The 27,469-nt window shown below is 53.5% G+C and overlaps 1 protein-coding gene across 1 annotated transcript; it reads left to right on the forward strand.

The window, feature by feature from the left end:
- AXL (AXL receptor tyrosine kinase) lies at nucleotides 1-27,155 on the forward strand. The gene is made up of 20 exons (XM_027619457.2): nucleotides 1-282; nucleotides 1,440-1,662; nucleotides 2,005-2,105; nucleotides 2,635-2,811; nucleotides 7,542-7,622; nucleotides 7,773-7,888; nucleotides 11,410-11,620; nucleotides 11,913-12,052; nucleotides 12,651-12,801; nucleotides 13,012-13,038; nucleotides 14,304-14,436; nucleotides 14,734-14,825; nucleotides 17,348-17,443; nucleotides 17,587-17,664; nucleotides 19,136-19,228; nucleotides 19,627-19,748; nucleotides 20,363-20,472; nucleotides 23,918-24,077; nucleotides 24,566-24,702; nucleotides 25,317-27,155. Exons 1-20 carry the CDS (start codon nucleotides 219-221, stop codon nucleotides 25,666-25,668), a joined length of 2,664 nt encoding a protein of 887 aa, XP_027475258.1. The 5' UTR covers nucleotides 1-218; the 3' UTR covers nucleotides 25,669-27,155.
- Nucleotides 27,156-27,469: the final 314 nt, after the last annotated feature.

The raw sequence follows: 27,469 nt of genomic DNA on the forward strand, positions 1-27,469 counted from the left end.
TGGGAGGGAGAGTAAGAGGCTGGGGAGCAAGGAAGGCGGACGCTGAGCAGAGCCGGCGCGGGCCCCCCCCCCCCCGCCGTAGCAGGCGGGCAGTGCCAAATCCGGGGAGCCCGGAGTTGGGGGGGAGGGCCGGGGACAGCCCGGCCCTGCCCCCTCCCCCGCAGGGTGCCCAGCAACTTCTGGGGAAAGTTTGGCATCGTTTGCGTGGTGCCCCGAGGATGGGCAGGGTCCTGCTGGCCTGGTGCTTGGCGCTGTGCTGCTGGGGGTGCGTGGCCCCCAAGGGTGAGTGATGGGGGCCTGTCGGGGAGGACCACCCGGGGCTGGGCTGGGACAGGAGGGAGCGGAGTGGGGGTGGATGGCAGGTGTTGGGGGGAGTCTGGGCTGGCTCGAGGAGCGTCTTTGGGACAGCAGAAAGGGAGACAGGGAGGCACCAGTCAAACGGAGAGAGGCCGGGGAGAGAAAGGGGCTCAGAGAGGAACCTGACAAGAAACAGAAACTGGGAGGGTCAGAGACGGAAAGAGGTGGACACAGAGGGGGACAGACAGACAGAAAAGCTGGGGGCCAGAGTGGGGCTGGACTTGACTGGGGGGGGGGCCTTAGGGAGAGGGGCTGAGCTGGGGGCTGCCCCGGAAGGAATCTTCCAGAAAGGAGTACGAAGTCAGGCAGTGTGATGAGGAGGGCTCTGGAGCTCTAGGGGAAAACCCTCGTCACTGTCACCCCCCCCACTTGTCCTTACCCCATCACTGTCTGCTCCGTCTCTGGGGCGGGGGGTCTCTGGTGCTGGTTCTAGCTCCACCATCTCTGTGGGGCTTCATTTCTCTGTCCCGGTCTCTGACTTTCTCTCTCCCTACTTTCTAGGTGTCTCTATAATATCTCTCTATCTCTGTCTCTGTCTCTCTGTTTGCCTTTGGTGTCTCTCCCCCAACATTTTTCCCCTCTCAGGGGTATCTCTCTCCTCATCTCTCATCCTCTGTGTCTCTCCGGTCTCTGTCCCTTGCTGTCTCTGACTCCTCATGTCTGACTCTCTCTGTCTTCTCTCTGTATCTCCTTCCCTGTTTCTCTCTCTCTCTCTCTCCTCTCCCTCCCCACCTCTTTTTCTTTGGCACCATCCACCAGCCCGATCTGTCAAGTCTCTAGAGACCCTAAGGGTGGGGGGGGCAGGGGCTGGCCCTGCCGGGCAGTTCGGGGCGTGGGAGGCTGCCAGATCCCCGGCCTACTACCCAACTGACCAAGGGTCGGGGCCCCTAGGAAGGATGGAGGCCGGACCCCAGTCCCCTGGGAAGGCTCCCATCCTCCCCCAAAGCCTCCACCCTCCACCCCCCCACCCCCACCCCCACCCCCCCCCGCTGAGGTCACTTTACAACTATGTGGGCCTAAGGGCCTGGCAGGCTGGGAGGAAAGCAGGGGTTCCTAAGCTAACTCTTCCCCATCTCCCCCAGGCGCACAGGCTGAGGCAGACCCCTTTGTGGGGAGTCCAAGGAACATCACCGGTGCCCGGGGACTCATGGGGGCCCTTCGGTGCGAGCTCCAGGTTCAGGGGGAGCCCCCCGAGGTGACCTGGCTTCGGGATGGACAGACACTAGAACTGGCGGACAGTACCCAGACCCAGGTGCCCCTCGGTGAAGACGGGCAGGATGACTGGAAAGTGGTCAGCCAACTCAGGTGCCCAGCCTCCCCCTGACCAGCCGCATCCCTCCTGATCCCTGTCCCGCCCCCCTACCCCTACCCCCGACCTCCATCTCATGGTGGGTGAAAAATTATGGGCAGGAGCCCCACCTGGGCTGGAACCCCAGTGAGTCCACTCATTAGCTGTGTGGCTTGGAGCATGTGATGTAACCCTGGGTTTCACTTTCCTCTTCTGTAAAACGAGTTAATAATAGTACCCACTTCTTAGCTCTGAGGAGTTTCTAGGCCAGACCCCCCCAACCCTTTCAATTCTGATGACCCCCGCCCAGTGTCCAGCGCAGACCTTGAACCTTTCTGTCTCTCCTCTTGCCCTGTTAGAATCTCCTCCCTGCAGCTCTCGGACATGGGGAGGTACCAGTGTGCCGTGGTCCTGGGAGGAAAGACCTTCATGTCTCAGCCTGGCTACGTTGGGCTGGAGGGTGAGCCCTGGGCACAGGGGTCGTGGGCAGGCAGGAAACCTGAGTGGTCAGAGGGTGCTGGAGAATTCAGGGGACATGCAGCCTGGGAGTGTCAGAGACCCTTAGCGGGTCGGGAAGCTGGGGAGTCTCGGAATTACTGGCGGCAGGCCTGGGTGGGATTATATGTCCTGGGGGAGAAAACATCTTGGGAGTTAATGACATGTCCTAGGGTCGACATGGTTGGGGTAGGACATTCTGGGGATCGGATTAGGGATCAGAGGTACAACTTAACCCTCTCCCCAACCCCTGGGGGCCTCGCTTTCCTCACTGGGATTCAGAAGTCCCATGGGTCCGATGCTGGTGGGGGCGTCAGGTACTGGGATCGTGTTTTCTTGGGGTCGAGGCCTGAGGGGTCGGACCTCTGAAGCAAGTTCTGGTGTCCTGAGGGATCAGATCTAGGGGTCAAAGAATCTGCAGCCTGCAACATCCTAACAGCAAGGCAGACACCTGGGGGGGCTCAGAGGGACCTCAGCAACTACCATGCCCCCAGGCCTGCCTTACTTCCTGGAGGAGCCTGACGACAGGACTGTGGCCGCCAACGCCCCCTTCAACCTGAGCTGCCGGGCCCAGGGACCCCCAGAGCCTGTGGACCTACTCTGGCTCCAGGATGCTGTCCCCCTGACTCTAGCCACGAGCCACGGCCCCCAGCGAATGCTTCGAGTTCCAGGTAAGTCCGGGGATGTGCTCAGCCTAGAGGGCCAGGCAGGATGGGAATGGGGAGCGAGGGAGGCTTTTATGCCCCTGTGTGAACGTCTGCCCGGCCCTCTGTCCTCTGACTGTTTCTCTGTCTCTTTCTGCTTCTCTGCGTCTGTCTATCTCCCTGTGCCTCTGTCTCTCTTCATTCCCCCCAGCCTATCCGAATAGAATTCTTTGTCCCAGGTTTCCCCTGAGCTGTCCCATGGCCCAAATGTGTGTGTGGGCCTGATGCCCCTTTGTCAGCCCTTGACCCCAAGCCGGGCACCGGAAGCAACCAGGCCCTCCTCTCCTCCACCTCCTTCAACCTGCCCCCTCTGTATTGGAAGAGCTTCCCTGGGGGGGCAGAACCGAAAGCAGAGAAAGAGGAGAAAGTGGAAGACAGAGAAGGACAGTTACAGGGAGAGAGAGAGAACAAGAGACGCAGGAAGGGACAGACCACGGAGGTAACCTAAGGTGGAGAGAGACAGGACAGGGAGGTCGGAGTGACAGCAGAAAGCCTCCTAGCTTCAGGGTGACCATCCCCTTCTGCACCACAGAGAGATGGGGCAGGGCCTAGCTTGGGATCACAGAACGGTCAGAGGCAGGGCTAGGGCCCCTGGACACAGAGGTTTCTCCCTCAATGAGGAAGGAGGGATGGAGGAACACAGCCAGGCGAGGATCAGTCAGAGGAAGGCAGCTGGACCCTGGAGGGCATCAGCTTCCGCACCCCCCGATCTGCAACCTCCATCTGCTGGGATTGGGGGGAGGATCTCCTCCTGCCTGAGGGTCTCCCAGGCCAGAGGGAGGTGTCCACATTCTCAACATTCCGGGGGCCCTGAGTGTGCAAGGAAGAGGTTGGTGAGCATGCCAGCCCCTAGAGGGGTGACTCAGGCCCGTGGCTCTGGGGTCTGAGTCAGCCTGGTGGGACCCTGGAGATGGGAAGGGAGAGGGGGATGGGCCACCCAGCCCAGCCCAGGAAGGAGAAATCGGGGGCGGGGGCAACAGGCGTGAGAGGGCCTGTGTGTGTATCAGTGTGTGGTAGAGCTGTAAGGGGAGGGTGTCTGTCTGTGTGTTTCAGTGTGTATGTGAGGTCTGGTTGTGTATGTATCCATGTCCCTCTGGATCTGGGTCTCAGTGTGTCTGTCAGCATCAACCTCCTTCTTGGGGTGTGCGTGCTTCAGGGAAGGCCAGCTTATATGGTGTTTAGTGTGTGTGTGTGTGTGTGTGTGTGTGTGTGTCTAAGAATACTGGTGTCAGCCTGGTGTCTGTCCTTCTTTGTGTTTGTGTGTTCCCAGCTGTGACTCACTGCGTGAAGGTGGAGTGTGTATGTGTGTGTGGGAGGGGGGGGAAGATGGCAGAGTGCGGGGAGGCAGTGTTTTGTGGCTATTTTCCATATAGCTCCCTGTGGAGAAGTGACAGTGTCACCTCACAGGTGTGCATCTATGGATGTGAGTGTGTCTTGGTGTGGGCACCTGTTTGCTGGTGGAGGCAGGATGTATCAGTGGACGACTTGGTGTTCCTCGGTGTGTTTGCACTGACTGTGGCTGTCCGTGTGTATTTGTGTCCATGCGTGTCTCTGTGGTTTCCATGTATAGGTCCCAAGGTGAGGGTGTTGGTATGTGACTCTCACATGGACCCCATATCTGCGTGTGTGTTTGTGTGTGTGTGAGAGAGAGAGAGAGAGAGAGATTCACAGCAGGCAGTAACGACTCGCTCCTGCTTCTGTCCTATCTTCCCTTGTAGCAACCCCAGCCCTGATTGTCTCTCAGTAGATAGACTTACCAACCAGTGTGTGTGTGTGTGTGTGTGTGTGTCTGTGCCACCTCTATGCGCATGGCAGTTCTGTGTCTCCATCAGTGTTTATACAAGCATGTGTTTTGTATAGTCTGCATCTCCGTAAGTGTGTCTGAAGCAACCTGAGTGTCCAGCTGTGTTTGAAGGACTGGCTGTCTGTTTGCAAGCAAGTCAGCATTAACCTTATTCACGTCCTGGTGCGTATCTTTTGGGCCACTTCAACCTCAAGGTCTGTGTGTCGCTCGGTGTGTGTATTTCAGCACACGGGGCTGGGTGTTTGTCAGTTTCAGCGGGGCAGGATGTTGCGTTGCTAGGTGTTCGCAGTCAACGAACCCATGGTTGGTTGTGTGTTTATGTTTGTGGACATGTATGTGTTTCTCTGTGTATGTATGTGTATCAGTGTCGCCCCGGTGTGTAGATACCCACAAGTCACTGGGTGGATATTGGTGTCACTGCGTGTTTGCGACCACATCGGCCCCTAATGTAGCATAGCCAGTGGCCGGTTTTCTGTTTTTGGGCCAGTAACGGCCCCTGTGTGTTAAGTGTGATTCATTGTGTGTGCGTGAGGGTGGGGGGTTGGTGCTGTGTCTAGGAATTCTGTCCGTTTGTGTGTGTCTGTCCCTCGATCTGACTCAGGGCGTGCCCCCTCTCCTTCCATCCCTCTGATTCCCTCGGAAAAAGCGCGGGGGTGGGGGGAGGAGGAGCGGGAGCGGAGAGACAGAGGGACAGTGCATCTGGAAAGCACATCTGGAGTGGGCCGGCTCCAGTCGCGGAGGGAGAGCCCGCTGGAGGGGCGGGGGGTGTCCCAGGCCCCTCCATCCCTGCTCTCCTCGTCCTCAAGGTGCGCGCTGAGGCCAAGGACGGGGGATCCTGGGCCGCGCGCGTCCCCCCGGCCGCCGCCGGAAGTGCCGGAGCGGGAGGGGGGCCGCCCGGTGACTCACGCGGGGGCAGGAATGCTGCGGTCGGAACAGGACCCGGCTCCAGAACTCCCTCCCGCCCCGGGGCTCCTCGGGCGGGCAGCGCCAGCCCCCGCGCGGTGACCCTGGCGGGCCCCCACGTGCCAGGTGGCTGGAAGGGACCCAGGTTCCCCGCCCCCTCCGGCAGCCGGCCCGGGGCCGTCCTGCCCCTCCCCCGCCGGCGGGGGCTGTGGCCGGGCACCTGACCTTGGCTGCGAGCTGCCGCCTGGGCAGCGGCGCTGGGGAACTTCCCTGCCCACCCCCTTCCGGCCTCGGCCGACTTTCCCTCATTCCACTCCCTCTGCGGACTGAGAAAAGGAAACTTTGTGTCTGCGGGTAGATGGTGGTGGTGGTGGGAACACGCACGCCAACGGAGCAGGAGACACACACACAAGCCTGCAACATCCCTAGACACACACAGAACTGCGGTCACACGTGCAAACTCAAGACTTGGTCCTCTTACATCCTATCACCCGCACACTGTGTGTGTGCCTATATTTCCCTGTGTGTGCATCTCCGGGTGCCATATAGCTGCGTGTGTGTGCGTGTGTGTGTGTGTGTGTGTGTGTGTCTGCCTGTGTACCCACCACCACAACACTGGGGAGGGGAGGCAATCTACCCCCAGACACCCAGAAACACTCAAGACACATATTGAGGCGCTTGGGTGGCTCCAGTGAAGGTCTGCCTTCTGCTAAGGTCACGATCTCAGGGCCCTGGGATCTATCCCTACTTGGGGTTCCCTGTCCTCTCTCTCTCTCTCTCAAATAAATAAAATCTAAAAAAAAAAAAGACACATATTAAGTCACTTACCCATGGAATTACACAGGCTCATATTTCTACTTACATACCCAGAAACACTCATAGATATGCAAAGGCATACACATAAAGTCATTCACTCGTTTAACAAGCATTTATGGAGCACCTACTGTGTGCAAGGCCATCGTGGGCCCTGGGGCACACAGCAGGGGACGGAACAGACAGAAACCCCAGCCCTCCTGGAGCTGACATATAGCGGAGTTGACAACCAGTGAGCAAGACATACAGGTAATAGGTAAAGTATGTCGTGACAAGAAGAGCCAAAGAGGAGAAGTAAAGCTGGGGAGAGGTTAGATTATGGACGTGAGGTCCTGGCTCTGAACAGGGCGGCCAGGGACAGAGTGACGGAGAAGGTGGGGTCTGAGTCCCAAATGTGAAGGAGGACAGGAGGGAGCCATGTGCACATCTGTGACAACTCAGAGAGAACAGAAATGCAAAGTTCCCGAGATGGGAACGTGTCTGATGCCTGAGTTCCAGAAACACCCGGGGGCCAATGGCGGGTGGAGAATGGGGACAGGGGTTGGTAGGAGCTGAGCTTAGAGCTTGTAAAGGAGCAGACACCTCTAGCCCGACACACACCCAGGAGGGCCTGTTATCTTAAGTGTTTGTCTACTAGGGATATATGCTCCTACGTGTGTCTGTGTGGGTCAGTGTGACCGTGTCTGTGTGCAAGTATGTGATTGTGTGTGTGTGTGAATGTGTGTGTTGGTGTGTGTCTAAGTATGAGTATGTGTGCTTTTGTATGTGTGTGTATAACTGTGTGTTGGTGTGTGTGTGTAACTGTATCCCTGTGTACACGTATGAGTGTGTGTGTTTCTGAGTATTGTCTGTGAGCATATGTGTGTGTCTCTGCCTAAGTGTGTGTGTGTGTCTGTGTGTGAGTGTGTATATATGTATGAGTGTCTCTGTCTGTGTGCCCTTGTGTGTCTGCATGTATGTGTGTCTGTGTGGTGGGGCATTAGGATTGAGGCCACCAACCTGTCCTTGTGTCTGGGGTTGGAGGCCTGTGTTCCCAACTCATCCCCTCCCCTTCAAGCAGGTGCCCGTGTGGGCCACACTGAGTGTCAGGCAGGGCATGGTAGGAGGTGGCCCAGCATGGCCTGGGAAACCCTCCTTCCCCTCTCTGACACGGGGCCTCTCCTTCTATGACTCCCAGGCTTGAACAAGACGTCTTCTTTCTCCTGTGAAGCCCATAACGCCAAGGGGGTCACCACATCCCGCACAGCCACCATCACAGGTGATAGGAAAGGGAGCTGGGGAGCTGGGTGTCAGAGGGTGTGGGGTCTGGGCCAAAGGTCAGAGCTGGGGTAGAGGGCAGGGGGGCTGGGGGGAAGAGCTTTGGGCAAAGGCCCCCCCAGGGTCAGTCCCTCTCCTCATCTCTCCACAGTGCTCCCCCAGCGGCCTCGCGACCTCCACCTGGTTTCCCGCCAGCCCACAGAGCTGGAGGTGGCTTGGACCCCAGGCCTGAGCGGCATCTACCCCCTCACGCACTGCACCCTGCAGGTGAGACCTCAGACTTTGCTCAGCCCTCCTTCCGCCACACATAAGCCACCAGCCCCATCCTGGGAAAGCAGCCCTTCCCAGCCATTCCTGTGTTGAAAGGCAGTAGAGCCTCGAGTCATGCCAAATGCCCTGGCTTCAAATCCTGACTCCACCAGCAGTGGCTGCAGGAGCTTGGGCCCGTGACTTAACCTCACTGGACCTCAGTCCTCTCACCTGTGAAATGGGCAGATAAGCCTGTTGTAAGAATTCAATGAGTGAATGCCAGGAGCAACCTTAAAATAGTATCTGGAACACAGGAAATGCATAATAAACTATCAGCTGTTTTAACTTTTTTTTTTTTTAGGATTAGTAATATTGACTCTGGCCAGAGTGGGAATCCTGAGACAGCAGGGCTCAGAGCCATCTCTGTCACCCCCCGGGTACCCACAGCCCTGTGCTTCTCCCATCCCAGCCCTGATCACTCTGGGTTGTCACTGTCTGGGGGTGAGTCTGTCTCCCCACCGGACTGGGAGCCCTGGGAGGGCTGGTCCTGGCCTGTCTCAGTCGCCGCTGGGTCCTCACGATTGCCCAGCGCAGAGTCATACCTAGAGCAGGACACGTTTGCGGGAGGAGACCTGAGTCTCAGTCTTGGGCACCAAAGTCGTGTCTGTTCTACGCTAAGAAAAACAAACGCAGATCTCTGAATACGAGACCCAGTTCTGGCCTGAAGTTCTTTGAGATTTGGAACTTGGAGTGAGGGTGGGACAGTGCGTGCCATGACAGATGACAATAATTAGTAATGACCAGCTTTTATGGAGCTTCAGCTCTGTGCTGGGCCTTATTTGGTGGCTTTATGCACACCCCTTTGTGTGTTCATGGAGCAGGGTCTGTGGAGACACCCGCTTTCCAGATGAAGAAACTAAGGCTCAGAGTAGTTAAACAACCTGGCCAAGATCACGGCCAGGAAGAGGCCGAGGTGGGATTCGAATCCTCGTCTCCCCAAACCCAACCAGCCCCCCTCACCTCCTTAGAGACCATTCAGAGCCAGCGCTTGATTAAGTAAGAGCTGTCATTCTGGTATTTACGTGCCCTGGACATTATCTCATCCACTTGTCACTTTAACCCTAGAAAGTAATCTGTGAGCCCTCCCGTTTCCAAGGTAGGGAACTGAGGCCCAGAGGGGGGAAGTGACCTGCCTTCCCCATGGGCTTAAAAGGATAAAACTGATTAAATCCCCAAGGCTGGGCCCGCTTGGGAGACCTCAAATGCCAGGTCAGGCATCAGCTGTCCCCCCCCCAACCCACATGCGTCCAGTGCCCAAGAAAAGCAGAAGTGTGACCTCTTCCTTCTCCAGGGCTCACTTCCTGCTGTGCCTGGCCTGGGGCAGGAGGGTTCAAATGGGAGGGTCAGAGGGAAAAGAGAAGTGGGAGTGAGCACCAGGAGGCTGACTGTCTGGGCCGAGGTCCCTGTGTCCCCTTTGTCCTAGCAGAGGTTCCCCTCTCATCTGTCACTGCAGGTCAGAGAGCAGGCGTGGGACAGCTCCCCCAGCCCCCCCATCCTGTTACCCCCCATCTGCCCGTGCCCTCCCAGGCCTTGCAGTGCGATCCTCTCCCCACAGGGGTCTGTGTGACTTTGGGCAAGCTGCTGAACCTCTCCGGGCCTCTGTTTCCTCATCTGTAAAATGGGAATGAAAAAAAGAAAGGGACCTCAGAGGGTGTCGGTAAAAAGGTTGTGGGTTCATCAGGATTGCACACTTGCCAGGGTGCATGACACCGAGTTGGCACTCCAGAAATGTTAGCTGTTGATAGGCTGTGCACACCGGCTTACGTGCAGCGTGTCATTAAGCCTCGCACCCTGCCAGGTAGGGGCTCCTGGATGCCTGTTTTCCAGAGATAGGAATGGAGACTTAGAGAAGTAAAGACACCCACTCTAGGTCACACAAAAAATGATACCCAAGCCAGGACTTGGATATCCAAGATTCTTTGGGTGCGCACCTGTAAGCAGTAAACTCCTTGTGAACACGCGGTGTGGCAGTGTGGATGGGTCTCTGGGTTGCTCCGCCGGGGTTGGGGGGGGTGGGGGGCGGGGACCGGCAGCCTCTTTGCAGTGTGGGGCTGCGATGTGTGGCTGTAGAGGGTTTGTGGTTCTGTGTGGCAGGGCTGTACAGATGTCTTCCCCCGCTGTGGCCCCTGCCATGCTGATCACGCTATTCCCAGGGACCAGGCAAGCGTCCCACCTTGGGACGCCGTATAGGGCGTGCACTTTGACACTTGCAGCCCGGCAACCTCTCACGCACACACACACAATAATAACAATAAACACTCAGTGTGCGCAAGCTCCTCTAAACGCTTACACGCATCAATTCAGTCAACCCTGCAAGTTAGGGAGCCATTGTTATTATCCCATTTACCAGACAAGGAAACTAAGGCACGGTGCTAGGATCTGGTAGAGGCTGGAACTGAACCCCAGATCCAGCGTCTGTGCTTAGCGCGAAGCTCCACTGCCTCTCTGAACAGAGAAGTATTGTTACTATCGCCGATGTTCTTATTTTTTTTTAAGATTTTTATTTATTTCTTTGAGGGAGAGAGAGTGAGCACGAGCAGGGGAGAGGGGCAGAGGGAGAGGGAGAAGCAGGCTCCCTGCTGAGTCTGGAGACTTACGTGGGGCTCCATCCCAGGACCCTGAGATCATGACCTGAGCCGAAGGCAGACGCTTAACCGACTGAGCCACCCAGGTGCCCCAAGGCAAAAGTTTTGAAGACAGGTTGGGGTTTAGTTTCCAGCTTCATCAGTGACAAGCTGGTGACCTTGGGCAAGTGATTCCATCTCTCTGAGACGCACTGTCCTCATCTGTAAGTGGGGATGCACACGGTACCCACACACAGGGCTGAGGTCAGGGTCAAATGAGTTCAGATGTGTAAAGGGTTTTTCTCTTTTATTCAGATATCCATGATATGCGTAATCTTTGGTGTACTCCTAGATTGTTAAACACGAATATTCACCCATGTCACCACACTCCAGATCACCACCCACCAGCTCCCCACAAGGGTCCCTCAGTTCCCAGAGGTGCCCACTCTTCTGACTTCTCTTGTAAGATATTGCTTTGCCTGTGGTTGAATGTCATTGTCATTTTATTGATGCTGACCACCTGCCATGTGCTGTGCGGCTTCTCCGACGTTCAGCCTTTAGGCAGTCCTGGAAGGCATCCACTCCTCCAAGTGCCCATGTTCCAGATGAGGAAACAGGCTCAGAGAGGGAAAGTCTTGCCAGAGGTGGCTTTTGCAAGTGATGACAGAGCCACGTCGTGCAACTGGGGGGTCTTCTCACTTTGCAAATGCAGGTGCCCATGTTACACCAGCATGGAGCTCTCTCTCTCTCACACACACACACACACACACGCACACACACACACACACACACACACACACACACACACACCCTTGCAAAGTTGTATCATCACCCTGGGACCACCACCGCCGACTTGTGTGAGCCCCTCTTGAGATTTCATGGCTGTCCCATCCTCCGCCCCATCCCTCTCCCCAGGCTGTGCTGTCAGACGATGGGGTGGGCGTCTGGCTGGGAGAGCCAGACCCCCCAGAGGAGCCTCTCACCTTACAAGCATCCGTTCCCCCTCACCGACTTCGGCTGGGTAGCCTCCATCCTCACACTCCTTACCACATCCGGGTGGCCTGTACCAGTAGCCAGGGCCCCTCACCCTGGACCCACTGGCTTCCTGTGGAGACACCAGAGGGAGGTAAGAAGGGGCTGGTGTGAGGCAGATGTCACTGCTTGCCTCAGTGCCACCCCCAGCATCTCCTATCACCCCTTGACCCCATGTGGCCTCAGTCCCTCCCGCCCAGCCCCGGACTCCTCAGCGTGGCCCACCGGCATCTCTCCCAGGCCTCTTCCCCATGCTTCCGCTCATGGGAGGCCTGCACGAGGTGCCCACGCGCATGCCCTTTGCACCCTGTCCCCGCTTCCTGAGAACAGGGGAGGGGGTCAGGAAGAGGTGGGGGTGCCAGCTTCCCCTCTCCCCTGTCCTCCAGTGCCCCTGGGCCCCCCCGAGAATGTTAGCGCTATGCGGAATGGGAGCCAAGCCCTCGTGCGTTGGCAGGAGCCAAGGGCGCCCCTGCAGGGCACCCTGTTGGGGTACCGGCTGGCCTATCGAGGCCAGGACACCCCCGAGGTGGGTGCTGCTGGCAGGGCTGGGGCGGAATGGCTGGGAGGAGGAAGATGGGGAGGGGATGGCAAGGCAGACTGGACAGTGGTGCGCGTTGGGGTAGTACGAGATCATACTGCACCTAGGAGAGCACATTCTGGGGAGGCTTAAGGGGTCCGGGGAAGTTCTACGATTCTATAGCAGATAATCGTAGAACATCTTGAAGAACTGGTGACTTTTCCTAATGGGCGCAAAGGTGGTCTTGGAGCTAGCAGCACCCTGGGTTGGAGAAATGGGGTGGGAGAGGGGGTGGGGGGTTAGGAGGGGATAGAGAAATGTGGGTCGAAAGATGAGGGTTCAGTCCCTCCCTTGCTAGCACTTGACGATGGGCGATAAATGAGGCAAAGCCCCGGTCCCGGTGGAGTTGATGGTGGAGCGGGCATGGGGGTGGAGAATGGAGGTAGGGGTGGTGGCAAGGGATGAAGCTTAGGAGGAGGTAGGGGGCAGGGGCTGCGGGGGAGGTGGGGGCTTTGAGAAAGATGGGGACTTCAGGCTGAGGGTGAAGTCTTAAGGGTTAGGGGCGGGTGGGGGGGCTCTACCCTGATGCTACATCTGGATGTCCTAGGTGCTCATGGACATAGGGCTAAAAAGAGAGGTGACCCTGGAGCTGCGGGGAGACGGGACTGTCCCCAACCTGACGGTGTGTGTGGCAGCCTACACTGCCGCTGGGGATGGACCCTGGAGCCTCCCTGTGCCCCTAGAGCCCTGGCGCCCAGGTAACTCCACGGTCCTGTTCAGCCCTCTTCAACCAATTCACAAGGACCCTGTCTCACGCAGATACCCCTGACTTGCTCCCTGTACCTTTCAGTGTTACTTACCCCAATCTAGGCTCTTTTCCCACCCGGAAGCTTAACAGGAGCCTCGCCCATGTCACACCAGTCTTACCCTCTCTGAGTATGTCCTGCCTCTGTCCTTTCTCCTCACAGGACAAGGACAACCAGTCCACCAGCTGGGTAAGGCTTCGCACCCTCTCTCCTCCCTCCTTTCCCTCAACGCCCACTGAGGACCCCATCACTACAAACATACCCATTGCCATTGCTTTCATGTTTCTCAAACTCATCACTCTATCTCAAACTCATCACATCAATCTTCTACTTCTTGGGTTTGTGTGGTCCTTGATGGAGTTACCTGGAATGGCCCCGCACATTGTAGGTACTCAATGAATGGTGGATGGATGGATGGATGGATGGATGGATGGATGTGGGATGGATGGATGGATGGATGTGGGATGGATGGTTGGATGGATGGGCAGACAGATGAGTTATCCCCTTCAAATCCATGCCTCTCAAATATTTCTCCAGCAATTCTCAAACATTCCTTCTACACCCATTGTACCCTCCTGGTACTATATGACAGCTCACCTCTTGTAACTCTACCTTAGGTATTCCTTACGTGCCTTCCTGCATTTCTTTGCATACCCTTTCTACACTAATCCCAGCCTCCTTTCCCTTTCATCCTATTGCAATCCTTTGTTCCTCACCCATGCCTCCAAAACCCAGTGCACACCCACAATTCTCATTCACAAACTCTGAATACTTTTCACACCCTCACCATATATCCCACATTGCAAATACTGGGAGGCTTTGGGTTGACACTATCCCACACTCTTCAGTTCTCCTTGTACACCCATCGATACTCCTCACCCCTTGCCAATCATAACCCATTCCCACTCTGTACACACCCACACCAAACTCCTGGTACACTCTGCATGTACCCATTCCCATCTTTTTACACACCATTTCAGCCCATCGCATGCCCACACTCCTCTCACACCAGAGTCACATCTTTATTAAATCACTGCTCACTACTTGTATCCAAAACTCCTTGACTACTCCTCACTCACATGCCCCAAACTCCTTGAACACTCATCTGACATTCTGTGCACCTTTCTTTGCATATGTATTTCTCTCCCATCCTTCGCTTTGTGGGAACCCCTCCATCATCAGCGCATACTCCTCAAGACCATTCCTTGGCCATTTGTCCACAAGTCTCATACTCCTTGTGCACGCCCCACACACCCATCCTACCCTCCATGCATTCTCTCCCCCGCTCACCTGCTTTCCACACCCAAGTCCATCTCCTTGGATAAGTGAATGCACCCTAACACATGCCTCATTAGATATTTCCACATCTGTCTCCCTCTAACATCCCATCTTTGGGGCCCGGGGAGCAGGATCCAGGGCTTCCCCCATGACCTGTGTGCCATACTCCCTGACAGTGAGTGAGCCCCCAGCCCCTGCCTTCTCATGGCCCTGGTGGTATGTACTGCTGGGAGCAGTTGTGGCCGCCGGCTGTGTCCTCATCTTGGCCCTGTTCCTCGTCCACCGGCGGAAGAAGGAGACCCGCTATGGGTGAGTTGGAACTACGTAAGTAGGGAGGTTTGTGTGGACTGGGATGGAGAGGCTGGAGTCAGGGAGGCCATGAGGAGGCTGGTGTGGGACAAGAGATTTCCAAGAATCAGGATGAGATCAAGGATTGGGTGATGGATGGAAGGCAGGGGGTAGAAATCCAAGACATGCTCAGCAAATGCTGGAGGGGAGGGTGGGCAGGGCTTGGGGTTAGGGTGGTGTTCACTTTCACTGCTGTCAGAAGGAGCGGGCTGCCCCTGGTTCTGCCCTGCCCTCACCTCCTGCCCATTCCCCCCCCAGAGAGGTGTTTGAACCAACAGTGGAGAGGGGTGAGCTGGTGGTCAGGTACCGTGTTCGCAAGTCCTACAGTCGCCGGACCACTGAAGCCACCCGTAAGTGAACCTCACTCCTCCCTGCCCTGGTGGGGGGATGACGAGTGTAGACATTGGGGCCTGCTGGGCTCCTGTTGATGCATGAACCAAAAGTTTCCAAAGACCTTGGAATGCTAGGACGTGAGAACCACAGACCCTAAGAACAACAGAACTGTGAAACCACACAGACCCTTAGAATAATAGGGTCTTAGACAAAAAATCATAGACCAAACCTCAGAGCCACAGGATACTAGAACAATGTAATGATGATTAAATATGACAATGATGGCAATGAAGAGGACAGGGTGGTAGGATGAGTGTGAAGCCAGTGATGATAGCCAACCTAGCACTTCCTATGTGACAGGTGCTACACATGTCATTTAATTGAATCCTCACGACAACCCAAAATGGTAGGTTCGTCACCCCACCCCCTACTTCATAGACGAGGAAGCTCTGGCAAAAGAGTGGTGAAGTAAGTTCCTCAAGGCCACACAGCTTGCAAGTTGGACAGCTGGGCTTCAAAACCAGGTCATTTTGCTCTGAAGTCCATCCTCTGAACTGCCTCTTGGGATTATAGAATGTTAGAGAGGTAGAGTCGATCTTGAATGAAACAATCACAGGCTCAATACTATAGACCTTTAAGATCTTGAAAACCATAGGCTCTTAGAACTCTAGACTCTCTCTAAGGCTGTGGAATTATGGAGGGTCCCAGCTCTGAAGGGACCGCAGAGGCCACCTCGTCAAACCTCTTCATCTTTCCAGCTGGGAAAGCTTAAATCCAGAAAGGAAAGGGACAGAGTGATGTCTCTCCCCAGCACACCGTGAGAAGGCTGCCGGGGCCCCCGGGAGATATCAGAAGGGGCTGGGAAAGACATTTATTTAAGAGAAGCAAGAATAGGAAACAAGGAAGTCATGGTGCTCTAGTGGAGTAACGTGCAGCTGAGGTTCTCAGAGTGTGAGTTGGGTCCCAGGGGGTCCCTGAGACCTCTGCAGGGGGTCCATGAGGTCAAAACTATTTTCATAATAATTCCAAGATGTTATTTGCCCTTTTACACTCCCATTCTCTCACACGTGTTCCGTGGAGTTTTCCAGAAGCTCTCTAATACGTGATGATGTCATCACTCTGTTGGTTGACGAACGTGTGCTCGTTTTTTCTTGTGTTTGAAAACTCTGTCCATTTTAACTTTGAATACACTGAGTGTTGATCCATATAAGCCCCCTGAACGAAAGCTTTTTGCCGTCCTCCGTAATTTTAAGAATGTGAAGGGGTCCTGAAATTTGAAAATTGTTGCTATAGAGCAATGAAAATAAATTACAGCTACACAGGAGAGCTACATTGTGGCTGTCTCATAGACACCGTGTTGAGTGAAAGAAGCCAGACACAAAGGAGAACATAGTATATGATTCCACAGTGATAATAATATCTCCAAACACAGAAGGCCAATCTATGGTAAGAGAAATCAGGAAAGTGGCCACTCTTGAGAGAGCAGGGCATGGTCTGTTCTTGACCTGGGTGCTGGTTACACTGTTGTGTTTCCTTTGTAAAAATCCACTGAGCTGGGGTGCCTGGGTGGCTCCGTTGGTTGAGCGTCCAACTCTGGGTTTCGGCTCAGGTCATGATCTCATGGGTAGTGAGATCGAGCCCCGTGTGGGGATCCCTGCTCATCGGGGAGTCTGCTTGAAGATTCTCTCCCTCTGCCCCGCCCCACCCCACTTGCATGCACGCTCTCTGTAAAATAAATAAATCTTTTTAAAAACTGGGGGGTGGGGAGCACCTGGGTGGCTCAGTCTGTTAAGCAGCCAACTCTTGATTTCAGCTCAAGTCATGATCTCAGAGTTGTGAGATTGAGCCCGGTGTCGGGCTCCAGGCTCAGCAGGGAGTCTGCTTGGAATTCTCTCTCTCCCTCTCTCTCTGCCCCTCCTCCCAATCTCGCACGTGGGAGTGTGTGCTCTCTCTCTCTCTCTCTCTCAGAAAGAAATCGCTGAGCTGCTCCCTTATGATTTGTGCAAATTATAATTCAATAAAAAGTTGCTAAAAATATTTTTAGCAACCAGTATGGCAGAACACTGATTAATCGGGGTGCCCAGTGGTGCAAGATTATGTTCCAGGCTCTAACCCTTCAGCTGCAGGTTTGGGAGAAGATTCAGGGGGTCTACAGGAGGAGCCAGGGTGGGATGTATGCTCAGGGCAGTAGCTGGTTTTGAATGAATGCAGAAGTATTTCAGTATTTTTTTAAGATTTATTTATTTATTTATTTGAGAGAGAGAGAATGAGATAGAGAGAGCATGAGAGGGGGGAGGGTCCGAGGGAGAAGCAGACTCACCACTGAGCAGGGAGCCCCTTGTGGGACTCGATCCCGGGACTCCAGGATCATGACCTGAGCCGAAGGCAGTCACTTAACCAACCGAGCCACCCAGGCGCCCAGTATTTCAGTACTTTAATAATGGGCACATCCCTCTTGACACCCAAATGTCTCCTGAGGGTCAGCCCTGCTCCATGGCTCTGTCCACCCTCACCACCACCGCCCCCCCCCCCCATGCAGTGAACAGCCTGGGTATCAGTGAAGAGCTGAAGGAGAAGCTTCGGGATGTGATGGTAGACCGGCATAAGGTGGCCCTGGGGAAGACGCTGGGAGAAGGTGAGTCTGCCCCATCTCCCCCAGCACATTCCCCTGAACCATGAAGTCCTTCACTTCCCCACCCATACCCAGTCACAAGAAATCAAGAAATGCAGTCCCCACAAGCCCCCCTGAGGTCAATGTCTCCCTCCGGTTCCCCGCAGGAGAATTTGGAGCCGTGATGGAGGGCCAGCTCAACCAGGATGACTCCATCCTCAAGGTGGCTGTGAAGACAATGAAGAGTGAGTCTGAGCTTGCATGTCTGCTCAGATGGGATCCCCACCCCCTAACCCTAGGCCTTTTCCCTATGCCCTAACTAGGCAGGAGAGCAGAAAAGCGGGTAGCAAATTAGCCCTGCCACAGAATCTCAGGGTCTCCAGACAGGAAGTGGAGTCCATGCTAGGTACTTTGACAGGAAGAATTTAATATGGGGAGGTTTACTACAGAGGTGCAGGAATGACTGGGAGCAGTGAAGCTGGAGAGTAGCAGCAGCAGTACATTACTTCCACCCCAAGACCTGAAGGGCAGAAGGAGGAAGTGGTGTTACCATAACCCACAGCCAGGGACGCCTGGTGGGATTTGGGATTGCAGATTTAGAGGCTACCTTGTGGGAGCTTGAAACATACAGCCACCATCAAGGCAGTGTTGGAAGCAGTAAGGGTCAAGGGACAAGCAGTAAGGACAAGGTGAAATACCTTGACTTCTCCTTCTCCGCCCACCCACCTGCCAGTCTCCCATCAGTGCTTCCCCTTGGCAAACTCCAACAGGAAAACAGTATGAAAGGGAGCCTGGGAAATGTAGTTTTTGAGGACCAGCCCCCTGTGATACCTAACAGAACAGGGGAAGGTCTGGAATGAGGCACACCTGGCTTCATCATTTATCAGCTGTGTGATCTCAGGTAAATGACTCTCCCTCTCTGAGCTGCATTCCTTTATCCGGAAAAAAAAAAAAAAAGAATCATAATATTCTTGCCTCCTAGGATGAGCTGAAGCACTTAATGCTAGGGGTGGTATGTAGTATGTGCAATTAATGTGGACTGTGACTATATTATTTACGTGGTCAGTAAATAACAGAGGGTGGGAGCCAGTCTAGGGTCACACAGCACAGGAAGTCCAGGGCCAAGTCCTTTCCATACAGGGAAGAGGCATTGAGGGTCAGGCTGCAGCTGGTGGTGAGGGAAGAAGGATCCTTTCTCTCAATCACTGGGGCTAAAAGCTTGGGTTATGGAGTCATCAGTGTCTCCCGATTCATTCATTATTGAGCACTTCTTATGTCCCCAGTTACGCTCTCCACCTAGGTTTGAGTCCCAGCTGTGTGACCTTGGGTGAGTCGCTTTGCCTCTATGAGCCAGTGTCCCGAGTTATAAAAAGGGAGTAATCGTATGGATCCCCAGGGAAGCAGCCTAGCATGGTGTGTGCACCTGGACCTCAGAGCTGGCCCACCTGGCTTTCACTTCTGCCTCTCCCACTTGCAAGCTGTGTGTGCCCTTAGGCAGATTCCTGAACCATTCCGTGCCTTGGTTTCCCCATCGTTAAAACAGGGAGAATAATAGTTGCCCCTCAGAGGGTTAAACGAGTTAATATATGTACATATAAAGTGCTGAGTGCAGCACCAGGTACTTAGTAATCATTTTGATGAAGATGATGATGATGAAGGAGAGGAGGGGAGGAAGGACTCTTCCTCCTCCTTATCCACCTTCCTCTCTCCCCCAAGTTGCTATCTGTACAAGGTCGGAGCTGGAGGATTTCCTGAGTGAAGCCGTCTGCATGAAGGAATTTGACCACCCCAACGTCATGAGGCTCATTGGTGAGGGAGGGGCAGGTTTAGAGAGTCTCCGGGCTCCATGGAGGCCACCCCAGAAGGAAGACCCCTCCCTCTGGCACTGGGAAGATCAAACCTCCAGGCTCCCTGCTCCCCGCCCTCCCTCAGAGTCAGCAAGCTCTCCCCCCTCCTTCTTTCCCTCAGCTTGGAATGTGACCTCTGACCTTTCCCAGAAATAGCTGAGGTCCCCAGGAGGGCTCTGGAAACTTCCCTGGGAACAGTGCTGGAAATGGCTTCTCTGAAGCTTGGTCCTTGCCACCGCCCCCACCCCCAACAATTTGGAAGCAAGATTTGAGGGGGAGGGAGAGACAGAGCTGAGGGAGGGGATGGCTTCCCCTCCTGCCCAGCTGGAGTGACAGGGCTGCCTGGGGGCGGGGCGGCAGGTGTCTGTTTCCAGGGCTCCGAACGAGAGGGCTTCCCAGCACCCGTGGTCATCTTACCTTTCATGAAACATGGAGACCTGCACAGTTTCCTTCTCTATTCCCGGCTCGGGGACCAGCCAGTGGTGAGGGACATTTACTTGTCTGGTTCCCAGGTACTAATTGAGCACCTGTCAGGTACCCAGCACCGCTCAGACACTGGGAAGACCATGGTGACCAAGAGCTTGCTCTCATGGAGTCGTCTGCCAGTGAGGGCACCAGGAAATAAATAAGTTAACAAATAAGGGAGCAAGAAAACTTTAAGCGCTAGGAAGGAAAGAGAGTCAGATGAACCACAGAGAAGCCAGGCAGTTAGTTTGGGTGGACAGAGAAGGTCTTACTGAGGAGGTGACCTTGAAGGAAGAGCCAACTGGCGGGAGGTGGGGAGATCTGGGGGGAAGCAGTCCTAGCAGAGGGCTCAGCACACAGGCAAAGGCTTAGAGGCCAAAATAAGCATAGTTTGTCTGAAAACCAGAAAGGAGACCCCTGGCTGGAGCGTAGGTAGCACGTCCAGAGCAAGGACAGTAGGAGATCAACCTGGACGGGAAGGCAGGAGGGGATTATATAGGGCCTTGTCGGAAAGAGGAGCCACGGGAAGCCACTGCAGGGCAGAGATAGGCACACACAGGAAGGGAATGAGGGAGGAGGGATGGATCTCAGGGACGCTGCTGACCTCTACTCCCTCCTGCTCTGCCCCCAGTTCTTGCCCACTCAGATGCTGGTGAAGTTCATGGCAGATATTGCCAGTGGCATGGAGTATCTGAGTACCAAGAGATTCATACACCGAGACCTGGCCGCCAGGAACTGCATGTGAGTGCTGAGCCTTCGACAGAACCCCCCTCACCACCACCCCCAGCCACTGTCCCCTCAGGGGAGCTGCTTCCCTCCTTCCAGGATGGAAGAGGGGTCTAGACACACATACCCCTCAGGCAGGCCAGAACTCAGGACTGAGATAGAGAGGTCAGCAAGGGAATTAGAGGAGCCTTCCTGGAGGAGGGGCCCTGGAACTGAGATCCTGGAGGGGTATTTGGATGTGGAGAGAGGAGAGGCAAGAGGGCGGGCTCAGTGGGCGGCATCAGGAGAGCAGAGGGGCAAAGATGACCAACGACAGTGGGAACATGGAAGCCTCATCTCTGTCCCCCTCCATGCTGAGTGTCATGCCTGGGGCTGCCCTTAGGGAGGGGCCACATTGAATAAGGGGACCAGACACCCTCCCCCCACCGCCCGGCCGACAGACATGCCTGAAAATAGGCCAGACTTAAACTAAGGTGAGGATGGTGCATGTATATATAAACACAGGCTTCGACTATTAGTTTCATTATAATATGAACTCAGAAACTGGAGCTGGAGAATCGGAATCTTCTTCAAGTTGTGTGAACGTTCGCAACTCTCGGGAATATGAACATCTCTTTGTTTTTCCCCAATTCTTTATGTGGAAAGTTGAAAGACTTGTACAGTGGATGCCCATACACCATCCTGGTGGAGATTATGCCATATTTGTAACATAACTTCATATCCATCCAATCCATACTCAAATTCAGTTGTCCTCCGAAATGTCTTTTGGGGCTGTTTCTTTTTTGCCCCAAATCAGGATCTATTCAAGGTCCCCCCAACTACATTTGGTTGCTATGCCCCTTTGGGCCTTTTTAATCTGGAATAGCTTCCCCCACCACCACCTTTTTTTTTTTTTTTAAGATTTATTCATTGAGAGAAAGTGTGTGCATATGTGCCGGGGGGAGGGGCAGAGGGGGAGGGAGAGGGATAAGCAGACTCTGCGCTGAGTGTGGAGCCCTACAAGGGGCTCAAAGAAGGGCACGATCTCAGGACCCTGAGATCATGACCTGAGCTGAAACCAAGAGTCGGACACTTAACCAACTGAGCCACCCAGGCGCCACCCCCCTTTAATATTTTTACAGCATATTCTTTTGGAAGAGACCATGCCCATTGTCTTGTAGGATATGACATATATGTCTGTTTCCTTGTGGTGGCATTTGCCTCGTTCCTCTGTTCCCTGTATTTCCTGTTAACTGGAAAATGTATGTAAAGGCTTCAATAGATTCAGTCAAAATGGAACTTCCTTTCCTTCTGCAACTTGGGCTGATCCTAGGCAAGCCCCCTGTGAAAGAGTGACGCTGAAAATCAGAGTAGACAACCCATTGTAATGCACCTGTTGCTTTTTTAAGTCAAAATATTGAGGAGTGCCTGGCTGGCTCAGTCAGTGGAGTGTGCGACTCTTGGTCACCAGGTTGTGATTTTTGAGCCCCATGTTGAGTGTAGAGATAACTTAAAAAAATTTTAAGGGGTGCCTGGCCGGCTCAGTGAGTAGAGCATGCAACTCTTGATCTTGGGTCGTTGAATTCAAGCTGCACATTGGGCATGGAGCCTACTTAAAAAATAAATAAATAAAATCTTTTTTTTTTAAGAAAATTCTTGGGGCACCTGGGTGGCTCAGTCATTTAAGCGTCCAACTCTTGATTTTGGCTCAGGTCATGATATCAGGGTTGTGAGATGGAGCCCCGTGTTAGGCTCTGCGCTGAGTGTGGAGCATGCTTAAGATTCTCTCTGTCCCACTGCCCCAACTCCCCCTTAAAAAAATAAACAAATGAAAAGAAAAAAGAAAAGAAAGTTCTTTGGAAAAAAAAATTTGAAATACTTACTTACCTAGTTGTCAACTGGCCACTACCCCAAGCCTCCCAACCCTCTCCACAGCCACCAGCCTGGATGCTTAAGCATCACCCCTCTCTGCCTCCCTGCCATGATCCTCTGGACCTTCCCTGGACCCAGCAGCTGAAGGGTAACTCCTGCCATATGAGGGGCCTCTGGGGTCTCTTCTGATTGGTCACTGCCCAAGCCCATCATCCTGGCTAGAACTCATCACTTTTTTTTTTTTTTATATTTTATTTATTTGACAGAGAGAGACAGCAAGAGAGGGAACACAAGCAGGGGGAGTAGGAGAGGGAGAAGCAGGCTTCCCGCTGAGCAGAGAGCCCGATGTGGGGCTTGATCCCAGGACCCTGGGACCATGACCTGAGCCAAAGGCAGATGCTTAATGACTGAGCCACCCAGGCGCCCGAGAACTCATCAACTCTTAAAAAAATAGAATCCCAGGGCGCCTGGGTGGCTCAGTTGGTTAAGCGACTGCCTTCGGCTCAGGTCATGATCCTGAAGTCCCGGGATCGAGTCCCACATCGGGCTCCCTGCTCGGCAGGGAGTCTGTTTCTCCCTCTGACCCTCTTCCCTTTCATGCTTTCTCTCTCTCTCAAATAAATAAGTAAAATCTTTAAAAAAAAAAAAATAGAATCCCAGAAACTCAGATGCAAAAATTAGAGAATCTTTTATTTATGTAAAGCACAAAAGCAAGCAAAAGCAATCCATGCTGTTAGAAGTGAAGATTGTGGGGGTGCCTGGGTGGCTCAGTCGGTTAAGTGTCCGATCTTGGTTTCGGCTCAGGTCATGATCTCATGGGTGGTGGGATCAAGCCCCACATCCCACGTCCTGGCCCCGTCCTCAGCAGGAAGTCTGCTTGAAGATTCTCTCCCTCTGCCCCTCCCCCCCAAAGTAAATAAATAAATAAACAAATAGAAGAAAGGAAGATTCTGGCTTCCCTTGGAGGGCTAGGAAGGAGGACTGGTAATGTAATGTGTTTCTTTCTTTCTCATACTTAAAAAAAAAAACAATGTATATTTTACATACACTAAGACACACCTTATGTGTGCAGCTTAATGAATGTTTACTTGTCTATAGACTCATGTAAACAACCGGTACTGGATCAAAATAAAGAACATTTCTAGGCCCTGGCAGGCTCCCTAACGGACTTCCCAGTCACTGCCCCAAGAGAAACCCTTATTCTGGACTTGAGTCACCTGTTCTCAAATGTCATGTAAATGGAATCATGCAGTTTGTACTCCTTTGTGTCTGGTTTCTTTCGCTCAGTGTGATGTTTTTGAGGTTAGCCCAGGTCTCTGTACATATTGGTTAGTTCCTTCTTTTTCTTTGCTCTGTGGTATTCCTTATCCAGATGATGTCCCACAATGTTCTGTTTCTTAATCTGGGTGCTGGTTACATGGGTGTGTTTATGAAACTTCATATGGAGGGAACAAGACATGACACATTTCCCTTCAGTCTGGGGTTGACAGATCCTCACCCCCAACAAGGACAGCCTGAGTGGGAGATGGAGATGTGTTTGAGAGGGAGGGCAGGCTTCCTGGTGGAGGGGGCAGTGTGGTCACCCCGTTCCTCTCCCCATTCTGGGCAGGCTGAATGAGAACATGTCTGTGTGTGTGGCGGACTTTGGGCTCTCCAAGAAGATCTACAACGGGGACTACTACCGTCAGGGACGCATCGCCAAGATGCCAGTCAAGTGGATCGCCATTGAGAGCCTGGCTGACCGTGTCTACACCAGCAAGAGTGATGTGGTAGGTTCCTCTCTGACAGGAGTGGGGATCAGTGACCTGTTTGTCTCACACTGCAGCTGGGAAGCACAGGGGCCTAACCGCAGGGGTTAGGCATGTTTGGGTGTGTGGTGGGCATCTGTGAACGGTGGTGTGGACACACTGGGGAGATGTACAGGTCCACGTGTGCATGGTGGCAGGTCCATATGACAGACGTGTGGACAGTTTAGGTTGGGGGAGGCGGTGGTATGTATATGTGTGTACAGCCAGGGTGTGGAGGGTGACACACGAGACCCTGTGTCTGTCTGTGAAGTGTGTAAACGTGTGTGTGGACGAGCATGTCTGTACGTGCACAAAAGTGACCTCTGTGAGCGTGTCCCTGTGCCGGCGTTGCTGTGAAGAGCTATGAGACACCTGCGCACATAAATGTGGATATGCCCATGAACCCATGTGTTTGGGGGTGTCTTTGTGCAGGAGAGATCCTCTAATTCTCTCCCCTCTGCCCCCCACAGTGGTCCTTCGGGGTGACGATGTGGGAGATTGCCACACGGGGCCAAACCCCGTATCCCGGAGTGGAGAACAGCGAGATTTATGACTACCTGTGTCAGGGAAACCGGCTGAAGCAGCCTGTGGGCTGTCTGGATGGACTGTGAGGATCCTCAGGACCCCACCCCGCCCCCTGCCCCATCCCAGATTTCACTCCAAAACCCTGAGCACCCCCACATGGCCTCAAACCTCTAAAACCTGCACAGAACCCCTCAGACTGTTGAGGAAGCCATGCTGAGACCCCCACACCCCAAATTCTAATTCACCCCAGATTCCTGAGCTCCTGCACTTCCCCCAATGCTCTTCAACACCAGGACCCTCTACCAGCCCTCCAGTTTGCCATCTTAAGCTTCTCCAAACTCACAGGTCTCTTCTGAGATATCCTCAGGATCCTTTAGGACACAGCTTATCAAATTTTGCTGTCTCACAGCACACAGAGGAGAGCAGAACGTTCATCCAGCCCTTTGAGGGCAAAGTCTGCTCTAGCAAACCCTCACTAGAACACCACCTGATACCCAGAGAGCCTCCCCAAGACCCTTTCCAGCTCCCGAGTGTCCCAGGATCCGCCTTCGGAAACTCTTGAGAATTCCCAGATCCCAATGGAAGCCCCCAAACTGCTCATGGTTCCTTCCAGTTCCATGAAATGCCCCCAAACTCCCAGAACGCTCCCCTTCTGAGCTCCTGCTCAGTCTTCCACCCCTCACTTTGCTGCCCTAGGTATGCCCTGATGTCCCGGTGCTGGGAGCTAAACCCCCGTGACCGGCCAAGTTTCTCAGAGCTTCGGGAAGATCTGGAGAACACGCTGAAGGCCCTGCCCCCTGCCCAGGAGCCTGACGAAATCCTCTATGTCAACATGGATGAGGGTGGGGGTCATCCTGAACCACTTGGAGCTGCTGGAGGAGCTGATCCCCCAACCCAGCCTGACCCTAAGGATTCCTGCAGTTGCCTCACTGCAGCTGAGGTCCATCCTGCTGGACGCTATGTCCTCTGCCCTTCTACAGCCCCTGGCCCCACCCTGCCTGCCGACAGGAGCTCCCCAACTCCCCCAGGGCAGGAGGATGGAGCCTGAGACAACGCTCCACCTGGGACTCCCTCTCAGGACCCAAGCTAGGCACTGCCACTGGGGGAGCCTCCCCCCCAACTATTTCCCCACTCCAGGCCCCACCCCCAACTACAGCCTTCTCTTCCTACCTATTCTGCTTCCATCCCAGACAGATCCTCTCTCTTCTCCATGCCTCAGTGTCCCCGGGTGTAAAAGGAAGGGGTTGGGCTGCAATCCCTATGGGTCCTCCCAGGTCTAGCATTCCAAGATTCTGGATTCTAAGGTTGAAAGAGTCTAGATGCAAAGGTTTGAGGTTTCAAAGATGCTATTAGTCTTCAGCTCTAAGGACCTAAAATCCCAAAGTCTCTAATTCTAAAGTGCTAAGGTTCCAGACATGGAAGTTGCAAGGCCTATATTCTAAGGCTCTGAGAGTCCGTGGCTCGAGAGTTTTCTGGTTCTAGAATTCTTGATACAGCCCGCAAGATTTTAGGTTCTGAAGCTCTAAGATTCTAGTTCTAGGATCTAAGGCTCTATGATTCTAGATTTTGTTATTCTAGGGTCCTGAGTCCTTAGAGTATAAGATTCTAGATTCTACAATTCTAGACACGGAGGTTTTAAGGCCTAATGTTCTAAACTTGGAAGTTGTAAACCTCCTAGACTGTAAATCTTTGGGCTATAAGACTCTACATCATAAGGCTTCAAGATTTTATCTTCTCAAGTTCTAAGATTCTAATAATGGTTAATTATAAGTTCTAAGGCTTTATGATCCTTGAAACTCTTATTATGAGATTCTGGATCCTAAAGAGCTAAGATTCTAGAATCTGCAATTGAAAAGTTCTAAGAGTCTAAAGATGGAGGTTCGAAGGTCTAATGTTCTAAGATGGGATGTTCTAAGACTTAGTCTAAGAACCTAGATTCTTTGTCTAAGATTCTAGACCATATGCTTCAAGATTCTAGATTATTAAACTCTAAGATTCTACTGTTGTTCTGTTCTGTGTTCCAAGACACTCTAGACTATTGGTCCAAGATTCTGGATCCTTGGCATCTAAGGTATAAGACTACAGTTAGTTGTAGATACCAAAGTTCTAATCAATTCTAATGTTGGACACATTTAGGTTCTATGCTGCATTCCACCTTTCTAGGGTTTTAATTAAGGGTCCAAGAATCCACAGTTCTAAGTCTTAAGATCCTAGGCACTGTAGTTCTACGATTCAAACGTTGTCAGATTCTAAAGGTCTACAGGTCAAGAATTCCAAGGTATGATTCCAAGGTTCTAATAGTATTCTGTGTGACTCTCCCCTTCTGAGCCACCTCTGCTTCCTCCTCCCCTCATGTGGGGGCATGGCTCCCCTCAAGCCTGTGCAGTAATGCATTGGGGATGCCTCCTTTCCCCAGGAGACGATTTCCCTCCTTTTGGTCCATGCTGCCCCCCTGAGCCAATCCCTCAAGCCCCCCTGTACAGAGGTGTGAACTCCGGCACCTCTAGAGGGGCTCAGATCACATAAAACTTTATAACCACACTTCTGTCTCCTCTTGTTTCCACTCAGCTGTCATGGGTGGCCCCTCTCCCTGGCAGCTCCGTTTCCCCATCAGTAAAAAGAAGGGTTTGGTGGGGTCTAGGAGTTCTCCCTTTACAAAGAGGGTAGAAATGAGCATACCTGTAGACAACGTAGACAAAAAGACACGAAGCAAAGAAACACAGACTCTCTGAGATCCCTAGTGAGGAAGAGGCACTTAGATACTCAGTGTCAGAGACACTCTCCCCCCCAACCCCAAAGTAACAGACCCATGAGGACATACTCAGGCACTTTGCCACAAATAAGAGAGA

The sequence above is a fragment of the Zalophus californianus genome, chromosome 17 (genome assembly GCF_009762305.2).
Source record: "Zalophus californianus isolate mZalCal1 chromosome 17, mZalCal1.pri.v2, whole genome shotgun sequence".
Classification (NCBI taxonomy): domain Eukaryota; kingdom Metazoa; phylum Chordata; class Mammalia; order Carnivora; family Otariidae; genus Zalophus; species Zalophus californianus.